The 12,016-nt window shown below is 43.4% G+C and overlaps 1 protein-coding gene and 1 pseudogene across 1 annotated transcript; both read right to left on the reverse strand.

The window, feature by feature from the left end:
* Positions 1 to 638, reverse strand: part of LOC119283741 — a 3,552-nt pseudogene extending 2,914 nt beyond the window's left edge.
* A 3,541-nt stretch (positions 639 to 4,179) lies between these two features.
* LOC119287153 (CCR4-NOT transcription complex subunit 3-like) lies at positions 4,180 to 11,897 on the reverse strand. Its single transcript, XM_037566677.1, has 15 exons — positions 11,770 to 11,897; positions 9,712 to 9,828; positions 9,574 to 9,624; positions 8,960 to 9,049; positions 8,711 to 8,857; positions 8,464 to 8,574; positions 8,176 to 8,244; positions 7,070 to 7,822; positions 6,790 to 6,954; positions 6,331 to 6,454; positions 6,105 to 6,229; positions 5,168 to 5,437; positions 4,952 to 5,086; positions 4,656 to 4,831; positions 4,180 to 4,523 (listed from the first exon to the last, which is right to left on the reverse strand). The coding sequence occupies exons 2-15, from the start codon at positions 9,820 to 9,822 to the stop codon at positions 4,448 to 4,450; spliced, it is 2,403 nt and encodes an 800-aa protein (XP_037422574.1). The 5' UTR covers positions 9,823 to 9,828; positions 11,770 to 11,897; the 3' UTR covers positions 4,180 to 4,447.
* Between the last annotated feature and the right edge of the window lie 119 nt (positions 11,898 to 12,016).

Genomic DNA, 12,016 nt, shown 5'->3' on the forward strand with positions numbered 1-12,016 from the left:
TTACTACCGTAGCAAAGTGTCCGAAATTTTTTGAACACGGCACAAATGCAGATGCTCACATGTTTACACTTATCCATCTCTAATTTTCTATGAACGCATGCAGGCACTCCCACCTTCGAAATATTGAGTCAATTCAACATTTTAAGATTAACGGATTTATCATAGGCATCTTCGTAATAGATGAGAACACTCCTCCCACTAAACAACTAAACTTGTATTATACCCCGCAAAAAAAAAACTAAACTTGTACTCCATATTGAGTATTATGTGATGATGTGATGATGAAGAAACATGTTCCATTCATATGTCTAGCAGCAGATGTTTTTGGGTGATTTAGGCTCATCTCTAGAACGTTCTTTGGGCAGTGGTTTTTTGAAGAAAACACTCTCTAATAACGTTGTTCGCTTGAATGAGGCTTCCTGAGGGAGCGATTCGTACAAGGGTTCCTATAAGAAGTGTCAGCCCCTCATTAGGTTTTTTTAGGTGGACTGGATTTCATTATCTCTACTATTAAAAAGTCCTCGTGACATTCTTCTAGTCCACAAAACATTCACAGGGCGCGGCCAATGTGCGCGGAGGGATATTTCGTACGCGAGCGCGTGCGGATGGGACGAAATATTTGCTGGTGGCACGCGCATTGAGCTGGGACACTTTGGCACAATGAGATTGATTGGAGGAGGGAGATATTTCGGAGGCATCATCCAGGATTTACGAGGTGCACTGGAGATATTTCGGAGGATGTGTGCTCGCTGGCAGGCTGAAAATGGTTGCAACATGCACGCGGGGCGATTTCTCGGCACAAGCGGATTGAGTGGGGGCGGGAGATATTCCGGGTGCGACGTTGGAAATTTTGTACGACTAGTAGCTTTTTAGTGTTTGGACTTCTCTTTTGCTGGGCACGGAATGCTTTTTTTTAATACAGTACAGACTTATATGCTCATACAGACGCGCATACACTCATTCCTATGAACACACACATGCACATTCTATCCCTATGAGCACCTCCGAAAGACTGAGCCGGCATGTCATCTTGAGATTGATAAAGTCGCTCCAAACATCCTCATTGTGGACAAAAACGTCTTATCCCTGAACACACATCGCCGAAAGGCCTAAAATAAATTCAGAAAAATGCAAGCACCAATATCAAGTTTAGGATTTGAACTTTGGTAGATTGGGAATACCACTGTCCTCCTAATAATCCAACCATGGGATTGGTTCGCACTGGGCATGGATTGCTATTATTGGCCAGACACAACCCTCCCACGGATCGATCCCGTGTTCAGCTCATCTGAGCCGTTCATCTATATCCGATGGAAGAGAGAGTAGAAGAGGACCGTGAACATTTCATTCATGAGGAAAGACCACAACGTCACATCCAAACTCGTTCATGGGCACAAAATTCACGTGGACCATGGAAGCCACAATTCATGATGGACACAAAATTTGTGTGTGCACCATACTTGCCATCCTATACGTGCGGTTGAAATCAGGTTTGTTTTCCTTTTCAACGCTTAGCAAAAAAAGGGTGGGCAGATGGCCTAAGCGCAGGAGCGAGGCCCGAAATATTTTCAGAAGAAATTCGGACAGGATCAGAAAATATTTTGGGCGAGAAAATCCAGTAGAGCCGCACAATGGAGAGTACGCCAATTACATTGGACCCAGCCCTGGTGAGGTAAGGACGCATGCGATCTCGAGCGTCGGGTCTTGCTATCCGAGGAGGGGGTGCGGTGGTGCAAGAAGGTTGTGCCGATTAATGGCGATCCCGTTTCGCCCTTGGTTTTTAATTTTGTTGCGGACGTCCTCTCGGCCATGATTGGTAAGGCTAGGGAAGCCGGCCATATTAAGGGTTTGGTCCCCAACCTCATTCCAGGGGGGTGACCCATCTTCAATATGCAGACGACACACTGCTATTGTTTGAGCCTGATGACCACAGTATAGCTACGGTTAAACTGCTTCTTCTCAGTTTTGAAATCTTATCGGGTCTAAAGATTAACTTCCTAAAAAGTAAGGTCATAGCCATGGGGATGGACGGCCAAGCTAGCAAGCTGGTGGCTGACCTACTTAACTGTAAGCTTGGGAGCTTTCCGATCAAGTACCTAGGCCTTCCCATCTCAAATAGGAAGCTCTCCATACACAAGTGGGAACCGCTATACGGCAAAATGGCTAGTAGAGTGAGTCCGTGGAGAGGTCGTTTTATGTCCTCAACGGCTAGACTCGTCCTTACGAATTCTAGCCTATCCTTGCTCCCGCTCTTTACAATGGGCATGTTTCTACTAGCCAATGGGGTACACGCTAAGTTAGACACTCCCCGCTCCCGCTTCTTCTGGCAAGGGGCTGGGACTAAGCGGAAATACCACCTGGTAAAGTGGGCCGCAGTATGTAGGCCCGAGAAATTCGGTGGGCTGGGTATCCTTAACTCCAAACTTATGAGTGTGGCCCTTCTCGCGAAGTGGATTTGGAGGTTAGTCCAAAATGAGTCGGGGCTCTGGACTGACCTGTTACGAGCAAGTATTTCCCGAATGGGAAAAAATTCACTGCAAAAACACAAGGGATCACCCTTCTGGAACAGGATCCAGGCGGTGAAGCATGCTTTTGTTGTTTGGGCTAGCTTCCAGGTGAACAACGGCAAGTCTACCCGCTTTTGGTTGGACGCGTGGCTAGGGCCTACTCCCCTTTGGATGAGCCATGGTTCACTCTTCCAACTGGCAACGGACACAGAGCTTATGGTTGCCGACGTACTTCGCTCTTCTCCCCCCACAGTTAGTTTTATGAGAAACCTCACTCCGACAGAAGGGCTCTGCTGGGATGGCTTGGTCGCTAGGCTGGGAGGGAGAACGGTGGTCGTGGGCTCGGATGCAGTCTCGTGGAGCTTGACTGCATTCGGAAAGTTTTCCGTCAAATCCTTGTATGGTAAGCTTACCGAGGGATGGTATTGGACATAGCTAGGGGTTATGGAAGGCAAGAATGCTGCTTAAGACGAAAATCTTCCTTTTTGGCAAATGTTCCGCAACCGCTTCGCCGCTTCTAATAACATGGCCAAGCGAAACGGCCCATCCAATGGGTCATGTGTAGTGTGCAGACTTGGGGAGGACGCTAACCACGTCGTCTTTCGATGCCATTTGGCTAGCTTTGCCTGGTGTGCCGTAAGAGAGGCTCTTGGGCAGAATTGGAACCCCTCGTCAGGGGCTGACCTCCTCGCCTTGCTTCAGGCGCAAAGGGGCGCATTTGCTAGGATCGTGTGGCGTAGCGTTGGAGCGTTGCTTTGGTCTTTATGGGCTATCCGAAATAAAATTACCATTGAGAATAAATTTCCTTCTCACCCAACATTTTCAAATGTCAACTTTTTTAACATACTTGGACACCGTTGGGGAAACTGCGAGACTCTGAGCTCATGCAGGAGGTCATGGAGCGGATCATGACACCGTTGGGGAAACAGCGAGACTCTGAGCTCAGTGCCCGTGGATTTGTATCGCTCTATTTTTAGTACCTTCATATGTTGTTGTTGTTATGGTGTCGAACCTATGTTGGATGCTGCCTTGGATCGCTTTATTAATTTAAAGCTGGACACAACTCGCGTCTTCATTCTAAAAAATATATCTACGTGCCTGAATTTTTTTCGGCCCCAGAGTTTTTTTACATCATTTTTTTACAGCAGTTGTTTCCGGCGCCAGTCTATTTCACAAGGCAGAGACAATGTGAGAAGCGACAGCGACCATCGTCAACCACGACAAGGCTGAGCCAGGACCTTGCCAGAAACAAGGTCCGGAAGCAGCAGCGTCCCAGGCAAAGGCAAGGAAGCAGATCGACGAATGCAGGTCAAGTGATGTGGGTCGCCGGAGTTGCCGCTAACAGCGTAAAGGCGAGGAATGCAGGTCAGGGGATGTGGCGGTCGCCATCGGAGCTGCTGCTCCGGTCTCATTCAGGTGTGGCGGCCGCGCAAGCTGCTGCTGCAGAGATGGTGTTTGTTGGTCATTTAGGCTGGATTCTGGCTTGAAACATGGCACATCATCCATCTCGTTGGTGAAGAAGAAACAGGCTGCATTATAAGTGAAGATGATTTTTTAATTAAAAAAACTTAAAATGAACAAGTAGTGATTTCTTAGTTTCAATCATTCATTTTGTGCGACTTGGCCGCATGTATGTTAGATTCTTCTAGGCCTGCAAGATCACCCAACAATGTTGCATCAAGTCCTTTATTTTTAATGTACCACCAAACTCGTTGGACATGCCCAGTTCCCAGTTTCCAGGAAATCTGGATCTAATTCAGCATGAGGTTCAGACTGTGAGGGCTGGGACCAGGAATGCACACAACAGCTCTAAATTTAAATTCGCCCACAAGGTTACAACTTACAACTGGGGAATTTGAATTCGTTCCGGATTCCAACAGTTCCATTCTGAAAATTACACGAGTCGCATTTGATCAAACACTTTGATCAGCCCTGGTGCCCTAGTTTGGCTGTACTGACAGTTCATCCTCAAGGAAGTTGTACTCAAATGTGAAGTCGTTCTTGATCCTTTGGCACCTGCAATCGAGCGAGCGAGCAATAATAAGTAACAGGGTTAACAACTCACGACCTTTACCAGTAACAGTACTGGTGCCATCAATCTATGTAATTTGAAAGTTAGAAACACTAAAAGAAGAGGGGTCAGCTTACCACCCATTGCCGTCATCTGCGAGATGAAAATCAAAGTACACATATGATCCCCGCTCATACTCATCCGTCGTCACCTGTGGCTCCACGTGCCGCTGGAACCAAGTATTGTACTTCCTGTGAAATCTCCATGACTGCTTTTTTAGTTCTTTCGCGGCCAAATATTGTTGGTACGAGTTCTACCAACATGGAAAACAAAGAAAGAATGTCAAGAGCTTCATTAAAGTTGGATGGGTGATGCTGCAAGGAAATAAGTAAACAGTTGGAATTTGGAAACAAGTACATGAAACCTGACCAACCTGCTGATAGTAGAATGCAAAGAATAACATATCTGTAGACAATGTATCACTACCGAGCCTTTCCCAAAAAGCAGGATTTGTCACAATTGGTGCCTGAATCTGTGGGTAACTGGCAGGGGTCACTGAAGGGTGCCTCTGAAAAAGTAACGAGATAGGGAGGTTAACTCTACATTACAACATCTGGTGCATATATAAATGACAGAGCATCATCCATACCGGAATATAAGTTTTCGCACGCTCAGAGTCCTTGGGCTGTGGAAGCCTGTGGTATGCAGCTTCGAGCATTTGCAAATTATAAAGGTGATCGTGACCAGAAACTACCGAAGCTCCACTGAGATTGTCTCCAATTGCTCCAAAATCAGATACACTCCTCCGGCCAATAACACCAACACCAGATGATGGCATGCCAGCTTGCATAGGCTGCCCGGGTGATAGATCAGAGTCTCTAGATAGCTGGGTGCCTTCTGCTATGGATGCTGGAGGATTCTGTAAAAACCATACAAGGAAAATCAATGTTCAGATAATAAGAAAACACGCACACCAAAATCAATGTTCATGTTCAGAAGGTTGCCAAATTTTTGGCCATGCCCAGGTCTATTTGCCACTCTTTTGCATTTTTGTAGCCCACATGAGCAAGCAAAATCCTCGCCGAAGTTTTGGCTAACCAAAATTTTGATGGGGGTAGGCTCAGGCTCAGACCAACACACCCTAAAATACTACTGCCCAAAATAATTACTGCGGAAAAAATACACTGTACGTTGTTCTAATTTTTTCTGTTAAGCCACACAGGGTGACGTCCCAGGTGTTACATTATGTGCCTGAATAGAAGTACAGGGAAACTATAGAGTCAAAAACAATTAAGAATTAAACTGTCTAACATTGTAGGAGCACCGAAAAGATATGCAGATTGGAACTGATGTGACCAGTTCAAGTCTATTTTGCAAGAAAGATGGGCCATACACACGACCGGTTTTCTAAAATATGAGCAAAATAGCCCAAAATCCTTTAAAAATCTAGCTACGAAATGTCATAGATTATTGTGAGTTACTCCACACTATTGATTATTCCCACTGATAAGTGCAGTGTCCTTAATTGTATGCACCTTGTTTCACTGAATTCATGAGCAGGCATGTATGGAAAAGTTGGACCGTACCGAATAAGGAGCCTTTGTGTCATCTTCATTGGTGTGCTTATTCGGTCCAGTTGTTGCAGCAGACTCCACACTAGCATCATCGGCCAAGCCTTGTTGCTGCTCGTCACTTTTTGTTTGCCCAGCGTCTGCACATATTGATAAATTCTTAATGCACAGGAAAAACTAGTGGTCAAACACTATGAGCCTCCAACTTTATATATACTAGAAATAAATGCATGGCCATTACATTGCTCGAGAATTTGGGATTCATGAGGTTGTAGCTGAGATGAGAAGGCAGAAGGGATACCTGGTCCCTGAACCCCTAGCCCAAGGCCCCCTTGAGAAGAGATAGAAGAACTCTGAGAATTAAACTGCAAAAATGAACAAACTGAAAATGTGAAAACAATCACTATATAGAATTGACTTTAGATTTCAGGCATTATAAGATGGTTACAAAAGATTGAGGAATGCCAACACAAAATATTACTACAAACTTTACGAGTTGATTTCATGCCTTAACAGAATAAGATTAGAATGGAAGCATCTAAAGAAGGACTTGCACTCCTAAAGACAGAAAGAGAACAGCACCTAAGTAATACGCGGACAATCAAAAATCAGTGTATTCAACTAATTTGTACTTCCTGATTCTTGACTAAAGGAGACATTGATATATCACAACATTTTTATTAGTAAAAGCAGGAACAACCTGTTGTAAGAGGGAATTGGGCTGCTGGGTTGAAAATTGCTTCTGATTGATGCCCGTTATATGAGAAGCGTTAAGAAGGTTGCCCTGCTGCTGCTGTACTTGTTGCAATCTTTGCAAGTACTTCTCCCTTTGGTCGGTGACCTCAGGTCTTCCACGAAATTGACCCTGAAAATATGAACAAGTAAATGTCATATATTCCTATAATCCTATGAATATTTTATAAAATCATTTGTAAAATCACAGTGAAATTCAGAAATAAAACTGGAGCAAAGGTACATACAGTTTCACTTTGATTTTGGAAACCAGCAGGAGCTTGAGGCCTCCACTGAGCCCCAGGAACAACCGGAGGAGAAAATACCCTTCCTCCAATAACTGCACTTTCACTGGTGTTACTGGAATCAGAGCTAACAGCATCGTTAGTCTTCACAACCGGCTGTGGTTGAACTTTACTACCAAGAGGTGAAACCAACTGCTGAGAAAGACCACCAGTGTTAACCCTCTCATCAGTATTCATTATGTTTCGTTTGGACAGGTCATTTATTGGAGGAATTGCAGTAATGGACCCATTTCCTGGAGCTGGACCTACACTTATGGGAGCAGCTAATGCCTGACTAGTTAAGCCACGGGTAATACCCCTGCCAAGACCAATTTCAGTAACTGCGGGAGACGGTCTACGTGGAGGAAAGCTCATGCTTTCATCATCCTTCACGGCAGTAGATAAGTTTGCAGGAGTTGAAGCAACAGCAGGCATGCTCTCTGTAGCATTTCGAACAGCAGCAGAAGCAGCAAATATTGTGGGTGCTGTGGGAGGAACAATTGGCCGTACTGGGCCTGGGGAACTAATGGCATCCGCCGAAACAGAAACAGCTGCAGCACTGGTACTAATGGCAGTGGGCACAACTGGCACTGATGGTCCCAGATTTCCACCCTTCGGAGGTGGTGTTTGTGGCACCGATTCAGGATTGCTTTCTAGCGTAGTTGTTTCCTCTGCTTGATCTTGTGATGTCCCTTGTGAGATTGTTGATACAGTAGCCTGAAGCAAAGGGAGACAGAGTCGGTAAATCAGCATATCGACAAGTAGTAATCAGGATTGTACATTAGAAATAACCAATTCCTCAATCTTGTTAGCATGTGTTTTTATTAAATGCCCAAATTAGCAACAACCACATGTATTCATATTCAAGGATTAGCTTGTAAGAATATGATCAAATAAATCAATACTAGCATGTAAAGGTTGACAAGAAAGCAGCAGCCAAGATGCCACTAAGCTGACACTGGGCACATAACAACCATTGTGTTCTGAGTATTTGATATACTAATACTATGTCTCCGTTTATCACAAACCAAGAGATATTCAATAAATAACTAGGAATGAATAACATGTACCTGAGTAGGTGAAGTTGCTGTCGGACTCTTCGTACTCAAAACTGCAGTAGTGGAAACAGCAGCAACACCCTGTCAACCAAACAAGAAGCGATGTTGAAAAATATATAATTACCCATACAACTAAAAGATGAAGAGCTGCACGACATAAAAACATGGTAGAGAAATGGTCTGCACCAGCATAGCAGACAAGCAGTATTTGTGGGGAAAAAAAATAAGAAAGTTTGCCAGTTGATTCTATTAGCAAAATCACAATAAACAAAGTAAAAAAAATAACAGCTCACAGCTCACCTTGATAAGAATGGAAGGAGCAAGTGAAACCATGTCTTCGAGTGCTTCAACCTTCTCCATAGGCAATGTGCTATAGAGATCCTCAACATCACTAAATTCATCAAAATCTTCCTGAATCGGATTAAGAAATCGATAGTCAGAACAAGCAGCAGATCCACAATGCTTTTAGGTCATCACAATTCCGACTTGACTATATCAAAAATTAAAAAATGGATATTATGACAGCTAAGCAGGAAGAAAATCCCACCTGATTACGTTCAACATAGTCTTCTAGGAAATCTTTCACATCATTGACTTGCTCAGGACTCAACTCATCATTATCCAAGAGTCTCAGAATTGACTCCAATTTTTTTATATGAGCCTTATGCCGCGTAATAGATTTCTCTAAATGTACCTGATAATGCATAATTACTTCCTCCGCAATAGAGACTGTTGGAAACAGGTTCCGTAGACAGTAAAATATGAACACTTTCCAATCCTATACAGTTGATCATACCAATCGAGGAGGTCTTTGCTTTCCTTTCTTAAATGAAAGTCCTTCAAGCTCCGCTTCAAAATTATCAATCTGATTTTCCAAATCACTAACCTGTAAACCGAACCCAAAAGTATATTAGAAATGTTGCACCCACATGCAACAAATAAATAGCAACACCAGAAAATCACAAAGTAATGACTGATATAATCAAAATACAATAAACATCAGCAGAGTCAAGTATGCATGCAAATGTCATTAGCGAGGTGCAGCATAATGACTTGATATAATCAAAATATCAATAAACATCAGCAGAGTCAAGTATGCATGCGAATGATACTTTCAGAGTGATCAGATCAAAGAAAATAGCCACAGAATAATAGTCTATATGATTTTGTTTTATTCTGAGAGGGACAAGTAACCACCAGTATAGTCAAAACATTAGCAAACATCAGTAGTCGGGTGTGCATGCAAGTTATACTTTCAGACCAATCAGATCAGAAAACTTAGTCAGCAAATTCTAAATAGTCTATTATCAGTTGTCACAAAGTAGAATCTGCGAGTGTCTTTCAGAACATACTCTAGGCCAAAGAGAAACAACAATAAGACTAAGCATACATGTAATGCATCAAACATACCACACTGTTAAGCCAATCTCTTGTTTCAGCTTTAGCCTTCTCTCTAGGATCCTGCGTGAAATAAGAATTGATGCTGAGATTCATAACAACTAAAGAAAAAAGGGTTAATCAAACACAGAAACAAGACCGAGTGCATACAGTTTTAGGCTGTTGACCTAACCCTTCTTTCGAGAAGGCCTTGGTTTTAGTTTCCTTCTCACAGACCTTAAATCGTTCCATCTCGCGTTCAATCTGCTTGCGGGCATCCATGAGAGCCTGCTCATAAGAGGCACTAACCTATGTCAACATATATCACAAATGGATTAAACACAGAACGGTAAGCTATGCCCAACTTTAAATGGTAACATGTAACGAAAAGAAGTTGGCCTAAACACCACAAAACTGAAACAAATGAATAACTGCTTCTCTAAACGAACACCTGCAATCAGGAACCCTACCATATTTCTTCAGTAAAACACTCCTCAATTTACAAAAAAAAAATGCAGCATGTAGTAGCACAAACATGGAGAACGCAATGTTCCAATTGACAAGAGATGATTAAAATGACAAGACATATTGGATAACAAAATACCGAGGGTGTGTTGGGTTGGGAATATAGTGGAACGGAGTGGGTCAGTTCTGCGCCTGGGACATATTACTATGTTTGGTTACAGAGGGAATGAGAATGAATTGGTTGCTCAAAAGGGAATATTCCCTCAGATGCGCACCCATTCCTCCAAATCCTGGTGCTTTATGTGAGGAGAAGTTTCAAAGAACTGGTGCATGTAGGGTGTTCTAGGAAATGCTCAGTGAATTGGTGCACGGTGGTTACTTGGTTCCTCCTCTTGCCTATGGTTTTGTGATACCTGTTGGTACATGCTGCTGTCCAAAATTACATTGTAATTTTTTACCTCTAGTTCTTAGAAAATTGTGATAGCTACACAATTTGTCTTGTTTATATGTGCATTCCAGTTTTATGTTTGATAACCAATTAGCCATAGCCATAGTGATAGCTATACAATTGTTTACGCTGAAAATACAAAGGCAATGCTGCTGAAAATTCGAATAATATATTGTCTAATGAAAATATGATCATGCACATGGGAGATAATATCACCAAGAGGTGAACTGAACCAGATTCTTGTCATTCCATCCCTCCAACCAAACACAGGAAATGAACAGAACCATTCTATTTTCCTCTGGAATGGAACTGTTATATTCCACTCCATTTGGTTCTAAAACCAAACAGACCGTAAGAAACAACATCAGGAATTGCAACGTCTCCAGAACCATCACTATACTGTTGATTTAGCAAGTCTTTCTAAAGGCAGGTTTGGTTTAAGGTCAGTAAGAACTTTAGGGGCCTAGAAACTCCAAAACTCTGTTGTACATCCATACAGATTGCCTTATTGCACTTCACAACTTTCTAAGTTTAGTCAATGCCTTGATCAGAACACCTTCTCACAACTGTGCGCTCCACAGCTTAATCCAATCATGGCTTAATGGTACAAATTCGAACACGAGATACAAGCAGTTCTATAAACAACATTTACTCACATTCAGATCAGAAGATCAAACGAGGACCTCTTCTAGTGTTCCATTCCAGACAATCATTAGACCACGAGATCTACCAAGTAATAAACCCATTTAAAACCCATCAACTAAATTCTTCGCCTCTTACTACCTACCGCTCAAGTTTACCATTTTGTTTTTAAATCAGCTTCGTTCCTTTCAGTTCTTTTAGAGAGAAGAAATGGTCGGCTGTCATTCTTATTACCACTTAAATAAAATACCATCATGTGCAGAGTCACTTCGAGCAGTCAACTACGACTTCGTGTTCCAGACAAGCATGATATCAAAAATTTCAATTCAGAAGAGAAGTGCATTGGCATTGCACCTACACGAGTACTAGTACGACGCCGCACAACCAAAATCGAGCAAGAATATCAATGTTAAGACAGGTACAGAAGCGCTGGAGACTGGAGTTAGCCACTTAACCTCCCCCCAGACACCTGTAAAGGCATATTTCCTCCAGATAACTTGGCACCGAAGCCGCATCTAAACTAAACAGTTGACTGAACTGAAGAGCGGGGCAGACAGTAGATGATTCTCATGAAGGACGGGCGGAAGGGAGGAAGGAAGCAGCGGCAGAAGCACTTCCATCCATCCATCCAGGCAACAAAGATACTGGACAGACAGAGATTAGGGAGGGGTCACCTTCTTGTCCTTGATCTCGCTGGACTGGATCCAGGTCTTGATCTGGTCGCGGTAGCGCTGCAGCTTCTTGATCTCCTTCTTGAGGTCCGCCTCGAACTTCTCCTTCTGGTTCGCATTCTCGGTGTCGTAGACCTGCCCCCAGAATCGCGCAAAATCATGAGAATCCGGCGCGGGGGGTTGGGGGAGAAGGGGGAGAGGAGGGGGGACCTTGTTCCAGATGCTGTCGAAGACGTCGACGCCCTCCTGC

This window comes from Triticum dicoccoides, chromosome 4A (assembly GCF_002162155.2).
Source record: "Triticum dicoccoides isolate Atlit2015 ecotype Zavitan chromosome 4A, WEW_v2.0, whole genome shotgun sequence".
Classification (NCBI taxonomy): Eukaryota; Viridiplantae; Streptophyta; class Magnoliopsida; order Poales; family Poaceae; genus Triticum; species Triticum dicoccoides.